Genomic DNA, 24,454 nt, shown 5'->3' with positions numbered 1-24,454 from the left:
GGACCATTCAGGCTTGTTCGCATTTGTGTTCCTCACGTGTGCCCCAAAGAATGAGGTGATTTGGTAAAATGCTATGCCCAAGATTACTATCCGAGTGCCGGCGGTGGGGTGGTTCAAATAGCCTCGGCTATCACCTCGTTATGTCCGGTCGTGATGGTCAAGTGGATTAAGGCGTCTTGTACATACCAGTTGCGTTGCTCCTGGGAGTATGGGTTCGAGTCACTTCTGGGGTGTGAGTTTTCAGTTGCATATTGTCCTGGGGACCATTCAGGCTTGTTCGCATATTATATATATATATATATATATATATATATATATGTTATATATAGTTATATATAGTTATATATAGTTATATATAGTTATATAGTTATATGTAGTTATATAGAGTGAGTGAGTGTAATTGCCTAAGTGTAGTTACAGGATAAGAGCTACGCTCGTGGTGTCCCGTCATATAATCTGTCATATAATGCACTCTGTCATATAATGCTTTGAAATTACTGACGGTTTTGGCCACCACCTTCTCACTTAACTTGTTCCAACCGTCTACCACTCTGTTTACAAAAGTGAATTTTCGAATATTTCTCTGGCAGCTTTGTTTCGTTAGTTTAAATCTATGACCTCTTGTTCTTGAAGTTCCGGGTCTCAGGAATTCTTCCCTATCAATTTTATCGATTCCTGTTACTATTTTGAACGTAGTGATCATATTGCCTCTTTTTCTTCTATCTTCTAGTATTTGCATATTTAATGCCTCTAACCTCTCCTCGTAGCTCTAGTTCTTCAGTTCTGGGAGCCACTTAGTGGCATGTCTTTGCACCTTTTCTAGTTTGTTGGTGTGCTTCTTAAAATATGGGCACCATACATCCGCTGTATATTCCAGCTTTGGCCTAATAAAAGTCGTGAACAATTTCTTTAGTATTTTGCCATCCATGTAATTAAAAGTAAGTAAGTAATTATCAAAAGAAGGCACCAAACCGGGAAGGCTATGTAGCACCATCAAATGCGCAAAATAATCAGAGGGCGCTAAATATCAATACAAGAACGATGCCAATACGAGAACAAAAACGCATAAGGCGAACGATATCAAAAGTATCCGAGTCACCAAGAATTCTATTGAGGGACAGGTGACCGCGAGGGGCGGTCGGAAAGCAAGACACACGCTCGTCCTGGAAGTCAGGACATTCAAGAAGGACATGCACGACCGTAAGAGGGACAATGCAACTAGGACAATACATGTAATTAAAAGCAATTCTGAGGTTAGAAAGTGTAGCAAAGGCTCCTCGCACAATGTTCTTAATGTGGTCCTCAGGTGACAGTTTTCTATCTAGAACCACCCCTAGATCCCTTTCTTTGTCAGAATTCTTTAAAGATTTCTCACATAATTTATAGGTTGTGTGGGGGGTCTATGTTCTCCAATTCCACATTCCATAACATGGCATTTATTCACATTAAATTCCATTTGCCAAGTATTGCTCCATATACTTATTTTGTCCAGGTCTTCTTGAAGGGCATAACAATCATCTAGGTTTCTTATCTTCCCTATTATCTTAGCATCATCAGCAAACATGTTCATGTAATTCTGTATTCCCACTGGTAGATCGTTTATGTAGACAATGAACATTACCAGTGCAAGAACTGAACCCTGTGGTACTCCACTCATGACATTCCTCCAATTCGATACCTTGCCTCTGATTACAGCCCTCATTTTTCTGTTAGGAAATTTTTCATCCATGTTAGTAGCTTACCTGTCACCCCTCCAATATGTTCCAGTTTCCAGAACAACCTCTTATGGGGAACTCTGTCGAAAGCCTTTTTTAGGTCCAGATAGATGCAGTCAACCCAACCATCTCTTTCCTGTAAAATCTCTGTGGCTCGATCATAGAAACTGAGTAAATTCGATACACAGGATCTTCCAGATCGAAAACCATACTGTCTGTCTGATGTTACATCATTTCTCTCCAGGTGTTCTATCCATTTAGTTTTTATTATTTTTTTCAATATTTTGACTATTACACTTGTCAATGATACAGGTCTATAATTGAGGGGGTCTTCCCTGCTGCCACTTTTGTAGATTGGAACTATGTTAGTCTGTTTCCACACATCTGCTACAACTCCTGTATACAGGGATATCTGAAAAATCAGCCGAAGTGGTATGCTGAGCTTAGGTGCACATTCTCTCAGAACCCATGGTGAAACTCCATCTGGGTCAACTGCTTTGTTCTTACTTGGCTCCAAGAGCATTTGTTTCACTTCGTCTCTAGACACGTCTATGTGCTCTATGTTGTTCTCTGGAATTCTTATTGTCTGTTTCCCTGAAGATCTCATTTTGTACAAACACACTTTGGAACTTTTCGTTTAATGTTTCACATATTTCCTTTTCATTTTCTGTGTATCTGTCCCCCATTTTCAACCTCTGAATATTATCCTTTACCTGCAGCTTGTTTTTAATGAATTTATAGAAAAGGCCTGGATCTGATTTACATTTGTCTGCTATACCGTTCTCAAAGTTCCTCTCTGCCTCTCTCCTTACTGACGTGTAGTTGTTTCTCACATCTTAGTATCGCTGGTATGTTTGGGGGTTTGGCCTCTTCCTATAATGATTCCATGCCTGTGTCTTTTGATCTCTGGCCCCTCGCAATTTCTGTTGAACCAATCCTGTTTCCTAGGTCTGCATCTCTGTTTTGGTATGAATGTTTGTGTGCCTTCATCGTTTATTTTGCAAAATATGGCATACATCTCATTTACTTCCTTACCTAGCAACAAGTCTGTCCAATTATACCCATGAAAAAATTTCTAAGTTTCCCATAGCATCCTCTCTTGAAATTGAGTTTAACAACTGTTTCAATGTCCCCATTCTCTACTAGATTATATCGCAAAGCGTATTTAATGTCCAAGAGGACGTGATCACTCTTTCCCAAGGGAGGAAGGTACTGGATGTCAAATATCTCTTCTTCTTTCCTGGTGAATATTAGATCCAGTATTGACGGAACATCCCCTTCCCTTATTCTTGTGGCCTGCTTGACGTGTTGATACATGAATGTCTCCAAGATGAGGTTTACAAATCTGCCTGTCCAAATGTCCTCTGTTCTTGCCTCGTAGGCCTCCCAGTCTATTGCCTTAAAGTTGAAGTTCTCCAGTACCAACAATCGGGATTTATCTTTGTCAGCTCTTTCCATATTCTCTCTCATGACCATTATGAGGCCCTCTCGTTTGTCATCCAGTTCTTCCTTTGTCCATGTGTTGCTTGCTGGTGGACTGTAGGCATTTAAAATTATCACCTTATCATCTTGATTCCAGATCTGCAATGCCATTATGTCAATATCTCGAGGGTATCTCAAGATTTTTATTCCAAAGCATCTCTGCTTTAGAATAAAAAATGTTGTGCCTTTATCATATATTTCACAAAACCTGACATACATCTCATTTACTTCATGTCCTAACAGCAAGTCTTTCCAGTCAATTTCCTTAACCACTTAACTGCGCCAGCCGAGTATTCTCAGTTGGCGGGAAACTGCTCCAACCAAGAATACTAGTTATGATAACACCTAGGGCCATAAAGATAGTGGAAGGTGTTATTTACAGCCCTCCATTAGCTACATGAAGGTCAAACAAGGAACATGACAAATGGAACAAAACACACTTGAAGGTAATAGAAAAGGTGGCCACAGTTGTAAGGAAAGCAAAAGCAAATATCCTGTTTATTATTTATCAGCAAAGAAGCCTGTTTAATGATAAAGAAAAATAATTGAATAATGTCCAGAACATGTTTACATGTATAAACAATGAACATGTTTATACAGATGATAAATCTAGCAGTTCTTTCTCACCTTTAATCCTCCAGTGATGAGTATAACTAATATGAGTCTTGGCCAGAAAGAGATGCATCTACTACAATGAGTCTTGATATGAGGGAGTATCACAGTCTTAGACAACAGTACAAACCTCTTTCATTTTGAAGAAGGCTGCACCTGTAAGAAGTGAGTCTGACCCAGCTTGATGCTGAGGACCCACACGCTCAAGTTCAAGCTGTTCCGCAACTTCCTGTAGTCCTCCTTTCAGGTTTTTACAGGATTTCATCAGGTACTGAAGAAAAAATGATCTTATATATGTGCATCAAACAAGTCATAAATTGTTGCATAATAATTAAATTCATTAATTAAAAATCAAGGGATATACAGTACAGTATAGTGTACAGGTGGTACACATTTCTTTCCCAACTTTCAAATACTGTCTCCACTCGATTATCCGGACTATATGGGAAGGACCCCCAGCCGGATTATCACATTTTTCGGATAATGGTACTTTTTCATCACCTACGAGTCCAAAAGTGACCATTTCCAACTCTTTTTATACTACAAACACATAATTTGAATTGCCTTGCCACATATAATTATTAAATATTCAACTAGGAACCTCAACTTACCTTGTTGGTGTTCATCTTCTTGATTGATGCCACACATCTTGAAGTTAAGAATTCTTAACAGTTTACGTAACCTATACTAACACAACACTAAAATTAACACTTAAAATTACTGTACAGTTGTACAGTTCATTAAGCAAAGTTAGTTTTGACTGCCAGCTGCTGTAGAGACAAGGGATATAGGCTGCACAATGAAACTGCTATAGGCAATTTTATAGCTGCTGCTACTAATGTCAACTGGGAGTCCGAATTAGGTAACATCAACCTAGCAGTGCAATCTTTTCTTCAAAAAACTCTCAGCCTTTATAACACCCACTGTCCTATGCTAACGAAACAAGTTACAACTAAAAGGCTAAACAATCCTTGGCTTACAAAGGGAATACTTAAATCCATTAATAAAAAACATGACCTTGAGAAGAAGTATAGGTTAGGAATCGTCTTCAAAGAATTTTCAAAGAATTACTCGTCATTACGATCTAAAATAATTAGAAGAGCCAAAACTAAATACTACGAAGATAAATTTACCCAAACAAAGGGCAACATTAAGAAAACATGGAGCACAATTTCACAAATATTGGGATCAAAGAAGATTTTATTTTAAATAACAAACGAATACTCCTGTCCAATAACGATGGTCAGCTTACAGCCTCTGATACTGCTATTGAGTTCAATAGGTTCCTCTCTTCCATTGGGTCATCCCTTGCAAATAATATTTCATCTTCCAGTGTTGATGTTCAGAACTATCTTACAGGTAACTATCCACAGTCTCTGTACCTAACGCCTGCAAACTCCACTGATGTTAATGAGATAATCCTTTCCCTTAAAACCAAGTCTAGTGCCCTTGAGGAGATGCCAACTTTAATTTACAAAAAACCCTCCAGATCTTTAGCCCCTGCTATTGCATTGCTCTTCAACAAGTCACTTGAACTCCAAATCTTTCCAGATATTCTACATTCTTGTAAAGCCGCTAGTACGCGTAGCGGCTTTACGGCAGGTCCTTAACCCTAATTTCCCCGGAATACGACCCCGCCGAATCGTTTAACAACCAGGTACCCATTCACTGCTGGGTGAACAGAGGCTACAGTTAAGGATTGGCGCCCGGTCAATCCTCCCCGGCCAGGATTCGAACCCAAGGCAAGGCGCTTGCGAAACGCCAGGCGAGTATCTTACCACTGCGCCACAGAGACCTAAAAAAAGCGAGAGTAACCCCTGCGTTTGCGGTAGTGGAAAGGGTTACAGATGCAAATAATGAGCTACATTTAGTTCAGTGTGAAGGGCAGAGGCCCAGTTGTTTATATTTATTTATTTATTTAGTTACTTTTTTATTTAGGGGGCATTCCCCGAGACCGCCCAAGTCTAGAAACCTAACTAAACCCTGCCCAAACTCGAAAACCCTCAGATGCCTTAGAGCCGGAAGCAGGGGGAAAGGGGAGGGGGGCCAGAACGAACCACAGCATGGGAAGGACAAGAAGGCGCGGACCGAACCAAGGTCGAAACGACCAACATCCCCATGTCCAGGTCCCTATAACCAAAAGGGGGCGTCAAGGCGTCCAGGTCAGCAACCATCCTAGCACGTTGCAGCAAACTAAACTTCGCATGCAACATCCAAGTTACCTGCACCTGAACCAATCAGTACACCCTATCAGTGGATTGGGTGTACTGAGTCACAAACAAGCAACAAAACTTGCAGGACTCTGGGTCGCAGGTGTCACCGACCCAACAAACAGCATGAGGAAGGCAGAAGCAGTGAATGTCACCCTGAGACAAGGAGGGCAGAGCAACCTTTAAACTCACACGAAGAGAGAGGGGACCCAGGGGTCACATCCCTGGTGGTTTTATTCCATCCCATCCCTTAGTTGTGGTATTCCGCTAAAGGAAGCCCAGGTAGGGTACTGCTAACCAGCTGCCCAAAACTACCGAGCAAACTGCTAAAAAACTGAACTAAAAACTAAACCCCCGGGATGTGAACACTTGCATGGGCCTAGCAGAGGACCATCAAAGTACAATAGTGTGTGACCAATCAAAGGCAGACCCCCACCAGGCAGGAAAAACAAAAAGGAAAATAAAATCACGCAAGAGGACAACGTACCCAGGCGGGACAGGGTTTCTGCTATGAAAAGTGATAACTAGCGGCACAGCACCCCGCACCCCAACCAGTGACGAAAACCACCCCTACCCAGAGGCAAACAGGGCAGCACAAACACCCCAACTTACTCCAAGGGCGGTCAATCACCGAGCAACAAAAGACACAGCGGAGGTAGATCACAAGGTGGCTTGTGGAAGGTGGTTATCTTGAGGTTATCTTGAGATGATTTCGGGGCTTTTAGTGTCCCCGTGGCCCGGTCCTCGACCAGGCGTCCACCCCCAGGAAGCAGCCCGTGACAGCTGACTAACACCCAGGTACCTATTTTACTGCTAGGTAACAGGGGCATAGGGTGAAAGAAACTCTGCCCATTGTTTCTCGCCGGCGCCCGGGATCGAACCCGGGACCACAAGATCAAAAGTCCAGCGTGCTGTCCGCTCGGCCGACCGGCTCCCCGGAGGCTTATGGAAGGTGGCCCCAAGCCTCAAGGGAAGTACTAACAAGGCACCTAGGGAAGCTGACCCTTGGCACATGCAGCCCGAGTACTTGTGAAATTACTCATGGCTCAAGCACCACCAAGAACACACCACAAGGCACATAGCTGGAGACAGGAAAACAGGAGCCAGAGACACAACCGTTGCCAATCACATCAGCCAAAGAACTGGGGTCTGGGGCTTCCCCTTCCCTGCTCCCGGGGAAGGGAGAAGGGGGTTGCGCAGACAGCTGTGCGGTGACCTCATGCTTGTTTGCTCGTTTTCACTTGGGGAATTCTGTCCACTCGTTCGGCTGTCAGTAGCAACGTTAACCAGAATAGGGATTTGCTTTGGGGCGCTTACCTTTCCGGGTGCCTGACCTAGTCAATGGCAGACACAGAATGCTTCCAGTCACACGGGGGTTTCTATAGGCCATTGATCCATGTGCCTCTCTGAGGGGGGGGGGCAGGTTCTGGCTCATGGTCCCAAGTAGGCCTAGAACTCCACGCACATTGGCTGATGCCAAAGTCTAATATATCCATATCAGCCTGGATAGCTCTGGGGTGCCCAAGGGGTTTTCCCCAGAAAAAATACTAAAGTGAAATGCTTCCTTACCTTTACATCATATATAGAGGGGAAGTAGAGTCTGAGAAGATCAAAGAAATCACTTTCTTCTGACGGTAGGTTCTGATCTGTTAGCAGTTTCAACAGGTATCCAAAATCATACCCACTGTGGAGGAAACAATTAGAGCAAGTCACTTAACATACTGATATGTACCACATCACTACTAAGCAGTGATGGAAATGGGGGCGGGGAGGGGCACGCAGATTTATGGCGCATACCCACTTTTCAATTTCCCATTTTTTATGATAAATTTCTTTACTAATGGAGACATTTATTAGGTATCCTCTGCCAAGTTTCTATCAATTAAAATTATTTGTTTATTTGTTGTAATTATGAATGTACTGTACCACCTTTTGATACCCGAGCATAAATCTTGGATACAGCCTTAGCATATACACATAGTTCCCAAAACCCATTTTCATCACTGCCACTAAGATGAGTGCATGATTATAAAACACATTAAATGAGTTGCTGAAGGGTATTCAATCTATGTAGCGAGGGGAGCAGGGGATCAGAGATCAACAACAAAACTGGGAAAAGCTGATCCGAAAGTATAGGGACAACTAAACAAGCAACTTTAAAAGAAATTAGGCACCTCTAAGGTAAACAAGGAAACAATCATTGCAGCAGGGTAAATTCCCAAACTGTGATGTATAATTTTTCCAGCTGGAAAAATTATACATCACATTATAATTATACATCAAATTATACTCTATTTGCTTGGTTATGCTCTCTAAACATCAAGTCATCAGTCAACAAAAGAACCAGTACGAAAACCAGTGTCATGAACTGCAACATAAATGTATGCTTGGTTGATAAGTGTGACATGATGGTTGGCACTGATGAGTGCGTACGTAAAACTGTCAACTGGACCAAAAACACGTTTTTCCACTTTGCTGATGTAACCATGCTAAACAGTTATACAGTAATATATATGTGTGGTGAAATCAGGCCATTCACCAACTTTGTGTTTGTTTTTGGTCTTGCTTATCTCGCACAATTACTAAAAAAAGTTCGACAAAGACATTTATGTCATAAACAGAGGTATTCAGACCCCAACATTGCCCCATGATATTCCAGACAGAATGGCATTCATAGAGCTTCCAGCTGCACAAAATGGAATATATACCATCTTCTGGAAAGTGTGCAAGAGGCCAATATACAAAGGAGGCTAACATACAAAGGAGGCCAGAGGTACGAAAATTAGTGACAACATGGTGCAAAGAGTGCAGTGCTGCCCCGTGTCATGTGACCTGCTTCACCGAGTATCACACTCTCTAGAACTAAGTATTTCAATAATGGAGCATAAACATGTACAGTATTCAGTATATGGAGTGTATACAGTGATATATGACAAGAATACTTTGTAATGTGCTGTAACAAACATTTTAATGCATATTACACACACACACATATTTGTGGTCATCGATAGGCTGTTGCTCCAAGCAACAGCCTGGTGGACCAAACTCTCACAAGTCGAGCCTGGCCTCGGGCCGGGCTTGGGGAGTAGAAGAACTCCCAGAACCCCATCAACCAGGTGTCAATCAGATATTCTGCAAGTGTTATTATATTACAGCGTAAAATGACACCCTAGGAATATAAACAGTGAAAAAATTAAAAACTAGTAAAGTGCATTGAAAATAAATTGTAAAAAAATATACTGCAGAAACTCTTGCCGATTGAATGGTTCACACGACGCCACTGGGATGCTCACTACAAGAGCAAGCATGAATCGTAATGTCATCGCAAGATTTCTTTACTCGTTCACAGTCAAGGTAAGTCAAATTTTATTTTGTTATATATATTATTGGGGAACACATTTTAACATTTTTCTTGCACATCGGGGTACTGTCAAAGAATAACAGGTGTGCAGGCCAGGGGATAAAGCTTCGCTGACTTTCTGGATGCTTTCCCAGTGAAAGTGACAATAATAATTCAATGCTCCTTGCGCCACTGTGAGAGGCTCAGGTTTTGGCTCTGGCCTCCATTAGACCAAACAGGAATTGTGCAATTAACATGACATAGTGGGAAGTCATTTCAATGCGATAGCTTCAGAGAGCCACCAAGGTTCTACAAGAAAGAGGCATTTCATTACATTCAATTACATTTTCTTTTTCTTCATTTTATTACTAAGATGACTAATTGAGAGCACTTATTTCTGGCGGATACAAAGACATTCAAACTGACTTATAAGTCTGGACTAGAAAATTAGTATACAGGCAAGTGGGTGACAAACAAAAACAAAGCAATGGCCTCTGGTGGAACATGATATTCTAGGGAAAGCTAACATCACTTCGCTCAAAGTGAGATGCCGATGTAGGGCCCAGCAGAGGCTACAGGCATTTGACTGGCAATGCCAGGTGGAAGAGTAATACAACAGGCTGGCCAAGACCTTTGACGACTCCAAGATGCCATTTGATGACAGACACCTACGAGTCAGAGTATTCACCTGACAGTCGTGATCCTATGCCTTGTTTACCTAGGGGTTCACAATTTCATACTCCAAGCAGTAGTTTGTTTAGTTGCCCATATTCTTTCTGATAGGTTTTCCTTGTTAAGTGAGCCAAATTCTGGTCCTGACTCCTGGTAGGGAATGGTTGGATCTCAAGAGGCCTGTCATGTTGGGCTAAGGTTTAGTTGTATCCGAGATAAACTTCAGGAGCTACTTATCAGTTTCTTCCCAGATAGAGGAAAAGAAATGAGGGAGATAGCAGTGTAAAGGTAAGTGATATGGTCCCTTAGAAGGATTATGATGAAGTAAAATGTTGCTTTGAATGTGAAGAAAGGTTTAAATGACACACAATCTAACCCAAATGACAAATAAATATATTGTTTGGGCAATTTTAATTGACTTCTCATTACTTGCCTGTGGAAGGAGAGCATCTTGATATTATCAAACAACACAATTCCAGACGTCATTAAAAGTTCCGCAAAGTTAACTGGCTCAATTCCGTCCTCTTCGTGCTTTTTGAACTGTAGTCCAGAATTCTGCAGCAGGTCTATACTGTCTTGCGCATACATGTCCTCCCTGAATAACATGTTAAAGAAGGATTAGATATTTAAAACAAAAGAATACAATATCCAATTCAAGACCCATCTTATATGAGGTTGAGTAGCATCAGAGAAAATAAACAATCCATATCCACCTTTCTTTATAGAATGCATAATCTTAAATATTCTAATTACCAGGCAGAAATCACACATAAAAGAATAAATGAAACAACAAGAAGACCATCAACAAGACTGGGTATGAGAGTCCTTGATAGGAAACAAAGGGTCATGGCCAAAGAGACTGTCAGTTTGAAGGAGAAAAAAATATGGCATTCCACGGGTCTGTCCCAAGACCACTGCTCTTTTTAATTTATGTTTTTACCTGACCTCGCGATCATAAAGTGTGATCATACGCGCCGATGTCTGCAAATGATGCAAAGTTAATTAGGTGAGTAAGAACCGAAGAGGACTGCAGGTGTTGAAAGAAAACCTTGACAAACTTCAGGTGTGGGCAGATAAATGGCTGTTGGAATTCAATCCAAATGTGTAAAGTAATGGAAATGGGTAAGGGAGATAGGAGACCTCTATTTAACTACACCATAAAGGAAAGGCCATTGCAAGAAACAACAATAGATGAAGACCTGAGGGAAGACATGATCCCAACACTATAAGCAGAAGCTCATGAGAACAGGATAACATCAGCAGCATATGGAAAGTTAGCAAACAAATTCATTTTAGAATGTAAACAAGGATGTTCTCAAGTACATACACACTGCCTATTCAACATAAGTTGAATATGCAGCACCAGCATGAAACCCACACAGTGAAGTATAAACAGAAACTTGAGAAAGTTGGGAGGATGGCAACTAATTAGTACAGTGCCATATTTGAGAGGCTTTGAGGACAAGGACAAAGGGAACTCGCCCTTATAACCTTAAGAGGGGAGAAGAAATGGGATACGACCACTCCTTACAAGATCCTCAGGAGAAAACAGACAAAGTGGAAAAAAGAAATCTATTTAAATTTAAAATTTAACAAAAAAACCAGCAGTGAATGTAATGAAACTCCATTTCCTGTGTGAGACCCGGAAGCCCCCAGAGCTATCCGGGCTGATATGAATGTATTAGATCCTAGCATCAGTCAAAGCGAATGGAGTTCTTAGGCCTACCGGGGACCACGAGTCGGAACCTGGCCCCCTCAGAGAAGCACGAAGATCAATAGCCTATAACCCCCCCCCCCCCCATGTGGTTGAAAGCATTCTATGTCTGCTATCGACCAGTTCAGAAAGGTAGGTGCCCCAAAACAAATCCTATCTGGTTAAAATATTGCTACTGAAAGCAGAACTGTTGGAGAGAACTCCCCCAAATAAAAACGAGCAAACAAGCCTGACGTCACAACCGTCAACGTGCCACCGTTTGTGTAGCTTCCCCCCCTTCCCAGGAGGATGAAGGGGAAGCCCCAGCTATCCAAACCCCTAGTTCTGAGGCTGGATGTCAAAACACACGAAAAACCGCCAACAGGAGGGATGGAGGGTTGCCGGGGAGCATCCGGGTCACTCAGAAAAATGGCGTTTCATTACATTCAACGCTGGTTTTCTGGGGGGAGCCCCTTCGGCTCCCCGGAGCTACTTACCAAAAGATAAAATGAGGGACTTTCCCGGGAGGCAATCGCCACTCACTCCTCAACTCGAAGTCGAGACAACTGGCTGCAACCGCTGACCCAATGTGACACATGCCCGCCAGGAACATTGACAAGGTAGCGAGCGGCCAGGACCCTGTTTGAACTCCAAAAATGCCATGCCCACATATCAGCCCAAGATACGTTACCAAAGACCTCAGCCAAAGCAGCAAATTTACGAACGTCATGGGCACGGGGATAAACTGCAAGCTGGCTGGACCAAATTACCCTGTGGACGACCTGGCAGACCCAAACCCTGGAACAGGGAAGGAGGGGAACCAAGAACACCCAAAGCGCATCCCGGTCCACTGAGACCGTGGCGCGCAGGTAACGGCGAAGAGCCGTAACCGGACACAACTCATGATACACCCTCAGAATAACCAACCAAGCATAAAAAACCCTAGGACCCCCTCCAGAAAGTAGCAGTCTCATTCTTTGCTAGAAAAGGAGGAGACGGCTGCAAACGAACAAACCTACCACCAGGACCAAAGGAGCAGAAACCTCTGTGCCGGAGGAGAGCATGAAGCTTTCCAACCCGACCCCCCGAAGCAAATGCCAACAGGAAAAGAGCTTTCACAAAACTATCTTGAACCGAAGGGGCCACAACTAACAGAGGAGAGGAGAAGAGAGAAAAGAGAGCACTTGGTCCAATGACCAGGATGGCTCAGGTGGCGCATGAGCAGCCCAGAGGTGAAACAATGCACGAGACAGGTTGCAGAATGGGGCAGAAGTAACATCCACCTCGAACACAAGCACTTCATACTGCCGTACTGCCCTGTTCAACCTCCAAAAGTCCTGTGCCCGAAAGATAAGCCAGGACATATTACCAAAACAGCAACCAAAGCTGCGAACTTATGAACGGCGTAGGCATGGCAATAGACCACAGGCTGGCTGGACCGAATAATCCTGTAGATAACCTGGGAGACCCGCGTCCTGGAATAGGGAAGAAGGAAAACCGGGTCAACCCAAAGTGCGTCCTCTGCCATAGAGGCCGTGGCGCGCAAATAACGGAGAAGAGCCACAAACGGACACAAAATATGATGCACCCCAGCCGAACCAACCAAGCATCAACAACCCAAAGACCCCTTCATATAGCAGCAGACTTATTCATCACCAGAAAAGAAGGAGACGGCTGTAAACGAAGAAATGACTACCAGGACCGAAAGAGCAGAAACCCGTGCCGAAGATCATGAAGCTCTCCGACCCGACCCTCAGAGGCCAATGCCAACAAGAAAAGAACCGTAGAAAAACAGTCCTGAACTGAAGGGGCCATCACAAACCGAGGAGGAGAGAGAAAAAAAAGAGAGCATCCTTGTTCCACAACAGTGGATTGTGGTTCCGATGAGCCACAGAGACGTTAGAAAGAATTTTGTTAGTGTCAGAGTAGTTAATAAATGGAATGCACTAGGAAGTGATGTGGTGGAGGCTGACTCCATACAGTTTCAAATGTAGGTATGATAGAGCCCAGTAGGCTCAGGAATCTGTACACCAGTTGATTGACAGCTGAGAGGCGGGACCAAAGAGACAAAGCTCAACCCCCGCAAGCACAATTAGGCGAGTACAGTGAAACCTGCAGACAGCCCTATATAAACATGCTCTAGCCTCTTGTACATCCTCTGCCTCCACAAAACCTCTCTCGTATATAATCCAATGCTTTCTTTTTTCCATGATGTGGATTGTCTACCCAACAAACTCCTCTTTATTAAATATATATTTTTCAAATGACATACTTTTTTTCTTCCACATCAGGAAGTTAAAACTAATAGTATATAAACAAATACAAAATACAACACAGTAATTTTAACATTATTTCAATTATATAAAGATTTACTAATGTACGATTCCAATTACTGTACTTACGTAAGATTAAACTTGAAATTAAATTGCCAAGTGCTAAATCCAGGTGGTGTTTTGCCCTGTTCATCTAGGAAAGTTAGACCCAACTGGATAATTTTGAGCAGGTCCACATTGCATCGTAGAAGCTGGTACTGGTAATCTGCATTACTTCGGAATTCACCAATTGGCCGTGCAACCACGCCAGGAAATTCTGTGTCCTGTAATGGATTAAAATGTTCTTGTTATTAGAATTTAATGCCCATTATTTTCCTTAAAAATAATAATATATATATATATATATATATATTATATATATATATATTATAATATATATATATATATATATATATATATATATATATATATATATATATATATATATATATATATGTTGTACTAGGTACGACATATATATATGTCGTACTAGGTACGACATATATATATATATATATGTCGTACCTAGTAGCCAGAACGCACTTCTCAGCCTACTATGCAAGGCCTGATTTGCCTAATAAGCCAAGTTTTCATGAATTAATGTTTTTTCGACTACCTAACCTACCTAACCTAACTTTTTCGGCTACCTAACCTAACCTAACCTATAAAGATTGGTTAGGTTAGGTTAGGTAGGGTTGGTTAGGTTCGGTCATATATCTACGTTAATTTTAACTCCAATAAAAAAAATTGACCTCATACATAATGAAATTGGTAGCTTTATCATTTCATAAGAAAAAAAACAGAGAAAATATATTAATTCATGAAAACTTGGCTTATTAGGCAAATCGGGCCTTGCATAGTAGGCAGAGAAGTGCGTTCTGGCTACTAGGTACGACATATATATATATATATATATATATATATGTCGTACCTAGTAGCCAGAACGCACTTCTCAGCCTACTATGCAAGGCCCGATTTGCCTAATAAGCCAAGTTTTCCTGAATTAATTTATTTTCTCTAATTTTTTCCTTGTGAAATGATAAAGCTACCCATTTCATTATGTATGAGGTAAATTTTATTTTATTGGAATTAAAATTAACGTAGATATATGACCGAACCTAACCAACCCTGCCTAACCTAACCTAACCTATCTTTATTGGTTAGGTTAGGTTAGGTGGCCGAAAAAGTTAGGTTAGGTTAGGTTAGGTAGGTTAGGTAGTCGAAAAACAATTAATTCACGAAAACTTGGCTTATTAGGCAAATTGGGCCTTGCATAGTTGGCTGAGAAGTGCGTTCTGGCTATTAGGTACGACATAACATGAGCACAAGCTCCGCGAAAAACTAACTAACTAACTAACTAACTAACTAAATATATATATATATATATATATATATATATATATATATATATATATATATATATATATATATATATATATATATATATATATATATATATATATATATATATATATATATATATATATATATATATATATATATATATATATATATATATATATATATATATATATATATATATATATATATATATATATATATATATATATATATATATATATATATATATATATATATATATATATATATATATATATATATATATATATATATATATATATATATATATATATATATATATATATATATATATATATATATATATATATATATATATATATATATATATATATATATATATATATATATATATATATATATATATATATATATATATATATATATATATATATATATATATATATATATATATATATATATATATATATATATATATATATATATATATATATATATATATATATATATATATATATATATATATATATATATATATATATATATATATATATATATATATATATATATATATATATATATATATATATATATATATATATATATATATATATATATATATATATATATATAGTTAGTTTTTCGCGGAGCTTGTGCTCACATGTGCTTCCCCTCAACACCTCGTCGATCATCAGTGAAGGGTGATTGTGTACATTGAAAAACACACCACACATATCAACTTATATGTATGTGATTATTCTGTTAACTTTGTATATGGCATTAGTGTTCCCGAATATCCTACAGAACTTGCATTATTTCCCTTGCAACCAGCCAGGAAAACCAGTTAGGTTAAGTCGTCTTGAGATTGATGTTAATGAACTGTTAAGATAGGACTGTTGACATGTGTGGCCGCATGATTAGTATGTGAGACAGCATGTTTCTAACACAATATTAGCATTGCATACCACCAATCAGAAGACTAAATTGCTCCCCCATGTATTAAGTTCTCTGAATAAACATATTTTTGTACACTTGTTGTTTAGACTGATCCTTTACTAAACATTGCCATGATAATCTACTTGAATTACTGAACATGTGACCTGCTTTAAGCGCCATACTATTATACTACTTAGTCCCTGCTCAAATAAATTTCATGTAGATGGACCCTAGGAAAGACCCTTATACTGTACTGTATAGCATTCTATAACTTTTGGGGACTCTATGACCAATGTGATTTGAGTTTTAGGTAAAGCTAACCAATAAGGATCTTCCCACCCCTCACCTAGTAAAGTGCACCCTGGATCTTAGATGCCTTGCTCACATCTTACCTTATTAAGTGGAGGCATTTGCATGCAACATTGCACAAAGTTGCAACCCTGACTAGGTAAAATCAACAAATATCTGGTAATACTGTATATTTACTATAATTACCTTAATATCTGTTAAGAAACCTATTTTTCTTGAATAATCAAATTATATATTTAAATCTTATATAACGAAAGTTTTTACATACCATGGCAACATAAGGATACTGGTGCACAATGCGACGGATGTGATGAAATTCCTCTTCCATATTGTGTGCCCATACTTCTCGGATACCACATTCCTCGTTGGACATTGGCCGGGACACTCCACTGCTCCTCCCTCCTCCACGATTACCTCCACCGTCACTATTTTCTCTGTCTCCTGCTCCACCACTTCCACCGCCCAACACGAACGGCCCAGTTATACTCGGCATCACACTTTGAACCATTCAAAAACAAGTGCAGTACTCTATAAAAAATACAAATATGAGAAGTATTAGAGATACTGTACTGTACATTAGAACCAATAAAAATACTAACTGACAAATTGACAAAATATGCAAACCATACAGTATTTACCATATAAAACCTTGGGTTATAACCTCATTAATACAGAAGTTGTAATGACCATCTTTCCTTAGTACAGTGTTCCTGCTGTTCATTATTACTACACAAGCAAGGCATTTACCACTTATACTTGTAACAAGACACAAAGCTCAATGATACAAAAATACAATATCAAATATATTAGAAAACATAGTAAAGCAAAATAAAAAACTAATAAATGGAAAGCTGGTAATCAGTATGAGTTTTCTTTAAAAGAAGAAACAAAATATGAACTGCATTATTGTATCATTGAATGTGACTATGTTACCAGTGCCCCCACAAGGACATGAAAGTCAGGTCAAATAAAGGACCTGCATTCATTAAGTATTGCAAATGCAGGGCCTACCAGAGGAACTAAAACAGAAAACGGGATAGTATGTCAATTTCACGAGCCGCTAGCATTTTTCTGTACGACAATTTTTGGCCTTAGGTAGAGTATATGGCAAAATGCAATATTCTATTAGGAGGATGAGTTGAATAAGCACCTCCACCACCAGCTGGCAACTCCATGAGCTCAGCATCTTTTGGCATTACTGAATCAGATATGCACCACCCAAAAGCAAATTGAAGCCGCTGAAAGGGGAAAGAAGAGAACATAGAGCCACTGAGGGACTTACTATAAAACCAGCATCGAATGTAATGAAGTTTTGATCAATCTCCTACATCCCAATGGCATATCCCCATCATATGTGTTTGTCGGGCATATCTCCGGCCCGAAACGCTTTGCGCAATAGTGGCTTTAGGCATTGTATGTACTAGCTCTATCTATAAATTCATCAATATTTGTATCACCCCTTTGATGTATGTACTTTACCTGAATAAACATTTGTATTTTGAATTTGAATTTTTTTTGTGTATTTTCACCAGCCAGACATATTGAATATTCCAATTGAACAAGTTCTCACTAAGGTTGATCCACATACTGCAACTGGCAAACTTGCACAATAACTGCCACAGACACTCAAAACTCAGAAGAAATGCTGCACAGGAGAAAGCACTAACATGTTAAGGTTGAAAGCTTTCCTCAAAGTTGTATGACATTATATTTTATTTTTCGAGTCCAGTAATTTCCATAAACAAGTACATTACTAAAGTATTTCACTAAATGTGAGGTATGCTACTTCATTATTTTTTTTACTCCTGTTCCCAAAGCTATCCCAAAAATGAAACTTATACTAAAGAAGGACTGTATTTATGCATTTAATGAATAACATTTGAAAAATAAATTAAATATTTTTATTTTATTTTACTTATATACAGTATACAGTACAAGATTTCTTACAAGCACGCATAATGTTTTGGGCAAGTCCTTAATCCTAATTTTCCCCAACACACACATTCCCAGGATGCAGCCCTGTAGCAGCTGTCTAACTCCCAGGTACCTATTTACTGCTAGGTGAATAGGCGCATCAGGGGGAAGGAAACTGCCCATTTGTTTCCGCCTCCGCCGGAGATCGAACCCGGACCCTCAGGACTACGAACCCGGAGCGCTGTCCACTCAGCCATCAGGCCCCCTGGCACAAAAACATCTTTTTATATATTCAAGGTTAATGGTTTAAGGTATGTGGTTTTATATATTTAAGATTCAATGTTAAAGCACAGGCGGGAAAGATACATAATAAGTTACACATGGAAAATAGTAGAAGGGCTGGTCCCAAACCAGCACACAGAAATAACATCACATGAGACCAGAAGGCATGGCAGGGATATGCAGAATACCCCCATTGAAAATTCGAGGTGCAACAGGTACTGAGAGAGAACTCTATCAACATCAGAGTTCCGAGACTATTCAACACGCTTCCATTACACATAAGGAGTATAACTGGCCGACCCCTCAGTGTTCAAGAGAGAACTTCACAAACACCTCCAAATTACACCTGATCAACCAGGTAGTGACTCGTACGTCAGGCTGCAAGCAGCTGTGTCCAACAGCCTGATTGACCAGTCCATCAACGAGGAGGCCTGATCGACAACCGGACTGCGGGGTCGCTAAGCCTCGAAATCACCTCAAGGTAACCTCAAGATAAGGTCACATCATGTAATCTTAAAACTTATAAATTCAATATTTAATGTGGAACTATTGTTAATGAAAATTATGCTTCCTTAGCTTCGAAACATGCACAATATGAAGGTTCTATCTCAGAAGCTAAGTTATGATTTTTTTTTTTTTGGAGCTTGTAAGCAGAATTTTGTTTATTTTGTATGCTTCTTCTTGATAGTAGCTGCAGTTTGCATGAAGGGATTGTCCTCCCAATGACTGCACCAGTACAGATGTTGGTAGAGGCATTTATGTTGAAGATGATAAGAGTTTCAAAAGTGCTTGTTGCGTTGTGCTGTAGACAGAGGAGCGGCGACTAAAACAGAGGTGTATGTTAGAGGGAGAATTGCCGCACCGTAGGGCGGTATGTTGTGTTTATGGCGTCAGCTGATCCATGGTGTTGCGACGAGGCAGTTGTTTTCTGTGTTTAGCTGTTGGTGGCGCCAGGTATAAATGTGGCGCGGGTCAGATGTGACCCAATTTGTTGGTCGACTGGAGATATTTAGCCAGTGCTTTGTATTTGGTATTTTTCTTGTAACAAGTGGTCACCGCCTCCTAATATATGCTCGATGGTAAAGGATATTTTAAGTGAAATAAGTACTTGAGATTTACTCTGGCACTATAATGTCAGAAGCAGTGAAGGAGACAGTGTTCGATTGTTTCGGGCACCTGACAGTGGATGCAGAGTTGTTAATGTCTGTTCTGTACTCAGAGCTGTGTGCTGCCAGTTTGGTGTGTCTCAGCCTTAAATCTGGTCATCACTATATCAATTTCTCTTTTATATCTGACATGTTTCCAAGTTTCCCATTTCTTTTTAATGGACCCATAGTACAAAGGTGAGCATGACGTTTTCCATTTCGTCGGAAAATCTTGGGTGATGATATTTTTTAAAGGCTCCTTTACATTCTGTTTTCACATTGGAAATCCTGCTATATATCGTGCACAACTGAACACAAAAATTTTGAATATATATAAGTTACTTTAAGTCCTTCAACATCCTACCAAATTTCATAAAATCTGAAATGGTTAGGTAGAATAGTCCACTTTTTTGTGGTGATCTGGCATGGAATGATCCCTTCAGAGGTGAACACAAGCACTCTTCACAAGTCAACATAAAATCCAATTCAATGGTTAACACAACCCCCCTACACAAGTGAACACAAATAAGTAGTCAAATTGTACACCATAATTTATGTAACAATAGAAACAGTACAAGTTAAATAAAGCTTCTCAAATTATAAAAAGCTTGTATACTGTTAGGATAGATTGTGTTAGCTTAGAATGGGTTGGGTATGGTTAGATAGGTTTAAATTCATTGGTGACCCAGCTTGGGTACAAATTGACATATCTAAGATGAATCCCCCACATAGATGAACATAAACCCCTATTCAGGTCAACACAAGCTCCCTACACAGATCAACATAACCCCCCCCCCTACACAGGTGAACATAAAACCTCTACACATGTGAACAAAACCCCTTCACAGATGAACACATGCACTCTACACAAGTGAACACAAGTCCCCTACACAGGTGAACACAAGTCCCCTACACAGGTGAACACAAGCCCCCTACACAGGTGAACACAAGCCCCCTACACAGGTGAACACAAGCCCCCTACACAGGTGAACACAAGCCCCCTACACAGGTGAACACAAGCCCCCTACACAGGTGAACACAAGCCCTCTACACAGGTGAACACAAGCCCCCCTACATAGGTGAGCATCTTACCTTACACAAATATGTAAACATTGCCAAGCTGGGTAACCTCAGATTTCACCTACAAATCTTCAGCTATCTCACAAGTCAGTATAGTCACAACAGCCTCCTCTTAAAAATAACAGCACAAAAGTATTCTTCCAGGTGGTAGAGAAGAGCAGGCCGCTTGTTAACATCACGTATAACTGCAAAGAACAACATTCGACAGCCGCCTTATCAGCATCTCCATTCACGGTCCAACAAAACGAGAACACGATACTGTACTTTTCACATATATGTGGACTCCATAGCTTCTTTTGACGCATCACTTACTTTGGGGAGAATTTCAAGATGCCTGCGGACTATGCTATGTAAAAAAAAATCTAGTTTATAAGCGGAGAGTAGTAAACATTCAAACAAATTCGAGTGGGTCTGTGTCCACAAGCACAGCTGACAGTGACGTCATTCACCGCATGAGAAAATGGGAAATAAAGTTCACAATACGAAAACCCTAAATGTGATATGTTCCACACTTCTCCAAACTATGAAGCCAATTATGATTTTAGACAATTAATTGTTATCATATTTGAAGCGCAAACTTATGAATTACAAAAGAATAATGGAAATGTCCGCCTCATTGTTTTTCTATACACCGCCCCACGGGTGCAGTTGTCCTCACAATGGGTGATGGTTTATAGTTTGAGTGAGGAGCCTGTAACGTACGATTGTCTTACGTTGTTGAGTAGATTAGATACACGGTGTTTAGTGGGTTTTCATGTTTATTTAGTAGTCTTGGATACAGCAAGTGTTGTAGACGTTGGGACGGAGCTTGGAGCAGAGCAGAGAGCTGTAGCGAGTACAAACAATATACAACTCACTCCAACTTCTCATTAGCTTAATGGCGAAACTAATTAGCACTAATTGCAGAAGCTATAATCTCTTCCCTAATTACAGGTAACAGTTCTTCCATCCTCCTATCCTAGTGGAGGAAGCTGAGGTGTAGTTACCGAATATGAGCAAGCATAAAGTGAATAGCTGACTGTTACGGGCTCACCATAGCCCGTGCTACATGGACACTTCGTTCTGAGTAGCTATATCTAAAACAACAAACAAAAACGAATAGCCAACAGTACAATTTCCACAGTCAAAAATGTAGCACTCGGCGTATGCAGTTTTAATCGACCCCAAGATGCTACAGCTTCGACACAGAACAGACAGCAGACTAGGACCGCATCCAGCTACAACGCTCTCCCACATAGAGCTCCGCGACTCCGGCCTCACTCAGCTCTCTGCTCTGCTTCAAACTCCGTCTCAACGTCTACGACACTGCTGTATCCAAGACTGCTAAATAAATATGAAAACCCACTAAACACCGTGTATCTAATCTACTCAACAACGTAACATAATCGTACGTTACAGATGTAGCGAGTAAACCTATACTCGCTCCATTATCTCATCATCTTAATGGCATAACTAATTACACAAGCTGTAATCCTATCTCTTTTTACAGGTAACTGTTTTTCCACCCTCCTATCTTACTGTGAGGTGTAGTAACCGTATATAAGCCAGCAATCTGAGAATAGCCAACCTGTTTTTCTTGCCCGAAACGCATTGCGTAATAGTGGCTTTAGGCATTGTATGTACTAGCTCTATCTATATATCAATCCATTAATGTAACATCACTTGTATGTATATACCTTACCTGAATAAACATCTGAATCTGAATCTGAACCAGTACGTACAATCTCCAGTCAAGAATGTAGTACTCGGCGTGGGCAGTTCTAATCGACCCAAGACGCTACAGCTTCGACACAGAGCAGACAGCAGACTACGACCTCATCCAGCTACAACGCTCTCCCACATAGAGCTCCGCGACTTCGGCCACACTCAGCTCTCTGCTCTGCTCCAGGCTTCGTCTCAACGTCTACGACACTGCTGTATCCAGGACTACTAAATAAATATGAAACTCACTAAACACTGTGTATCTAATCAACCTAACAACGTAACATAATCGTACGTTACACAGAGCTGAGTGAGGCCGGAGTCGCAGAGCTCTATGTGGCGAGAGCGTTGTAGCTCGATGAGGTCCTAGTCTGCTGTCTGTTCTGTGTCGAAGCTGTAGCATCTTGGGGTTGATTAGAACTGCATACGCAGAGTGCTACATTCTGTACTGTGGAAATTGTACTGTTAGCTATTCGATTGATTCATTGATTGATGAAGATTAAGCCACCCAAAAGGTGACACGGGCATGAATAGCCCGTAAGTGGTGGCCCTTTTGAGCCATAACCAGTATCAATAGATATGATACTGGAGATCTGTGGAGGTGCGACTGCACCCTGCGTGACGGGAGATGTCTCCCGTGTGTTAGCTATTCTGTTGTTGTTGTTATAGATTCACCTACTCGGAACAAGTTCTAAGTAGCACGGGCTATGGTGAGCCCGTAGTGGACTTACCTGGCACAGGAGCGGTGCTGAATGTGCTGTGTAGCTATTCGATTGATTGATTGATAAAGATTAAGCTACCCAAGAGGTGGCACGGGCATGAATAGCCCGTAAGTGGTGACTCTTTTGATCCATTACCAGTATCAATAGCTGATACTGGAGATCTATACTCCATCGATGTATAGTCCATACTAGTCCATCTCATATAGTCCATCTCCATACTCTATACTAGATCAATGAGGTCTGGAGATAAAACCAAGTCTAGTGCCCTTGAGGAGATACCAACTTTAATTTACAAAAAAGCCTCCAGATCTTTAGCTCCTGCTATTGCATTGCTCTTCAACAAGTCACTTGAACTCCAAACCTTTCCAGATATTCTAAAAAAAAAAGCTAGAGTAACCCCTGTCCACAAATGTGGTGATCTCACTGATGTTAACAACTACAGACCTATATCAATCCTGCCAAACTTGTCAAAAATATTTGAAAAACTGATCTACAAGCAGCTTTACTCTTATCTAGCCAAACATAATATACTTAGCTCTTGTCAATATGGCTTTAGACCCAAAAAAAGGACTAACGATGCACTTATTAGTATGATTAACTTGATTCATGCAGCTCTTGATAAAAATGAGTTCCCTGTTGGGTTATTTGTGGACCTGCGTAAGGCTTTTGACACTGTCAGCCACCAAAACCGTCTTCTTAAATTATATAATTATGGAGTCAGAGGTCACTCCCTGCAGTACCTCAAATCTTACCTTACTGACAGGCTCCAGTATGTTTCTGTGAATAATTCAATTTCTCCCACCCTACCCATCAACATCGGTGTTCCTCAGGGCAGCATACTTGGCCCTCTCCTCTTTCTCATCTACGTTAATGACCTTCCAAATACCTCCCAATACCTCAAATTAATTCTATTTGCTGACGACACAACCTTCATTTACTCCAGTCCTGACCCCCTTGCTCTAAATGCCACAGTGAATACTGAGCTAAA

General features: G+C 40.4%; 1 protein-coding gene across 6 annotated transcripts in view; it reads right to left on the bottom strand.

The window, feature by feature from the left end:
* Pop2 (CCR4-NOT transcription complex subunit Pop2) overlaps nucleotides 1-21,497 on the bottom strand; it is a 28,682-nt gene extending 7,185 nt beyond the window's left edge. The window contains exons 1-7 of one of the 6 annotated variants that reach the window (XM_069332454.1): nucleotides 21,356-21,497; nucleotides 18,670-18,801; nucleotides 16,891-17,150; nucleotides 14,127-14,320; nucleotides 10,465-10,626; nucleotides 7,589-7,703; nucleotides 3,940-4,080 (exon numbers count right to left, since the gene is read on the bottom strand). In XM_069332454.1, the coding sequence (XP_069188555.1) occupies nucleotides 3,940-4,080; nucleotides 7,589-7,703; nucleotides 10,465-10,626; nucleotides 14,127-14,320; nucleotides 16,891-17,130 (852 nt within the window). In that variant the 5' untranslated portion in view covers nucleotides 17,131-17,150; nucleotides 18,670-18,801; nucleotides 21,356-21,497. Of the gene's footprint in view, nucleotides 1-3,824; nucleotides 4,081-7,588; nucleotides 7,704-10,464; nucleotides 10,627-14,126; nucleotides 14,321-16,890; nucleotides 17,151-18,569; nucleotides 18,802-21,055 lie in introns of those variants that run through there. The other 5 variants (XM_045749142.2, XR_011229805.1, XM_045749140.2 and 2 more) reach the window with 5 other exon arrangements.
* Nucleotides 21,498-24,454: the final 2,957 nt, after the last annotated feature.

This window comes from Procambarus clarkii, chromosome 27 (genome assembly GCF_040958095.1).
Source record: "Procambarus clarkii isolate CNS0578487 chromosome 27, FALCON_Pclarkii_2.0, whole genome shotgun sequence".
Classification (NCBI taxonomy): Eukaryota; Metazoa; Arthropoda; class Malacostraca; order Decapoda; family Cambaridae; genus Procambarus; species Procambarus clarkii.
This window is presented reverse-complemented; position numbering and strand designations above follow the sequence as displayed.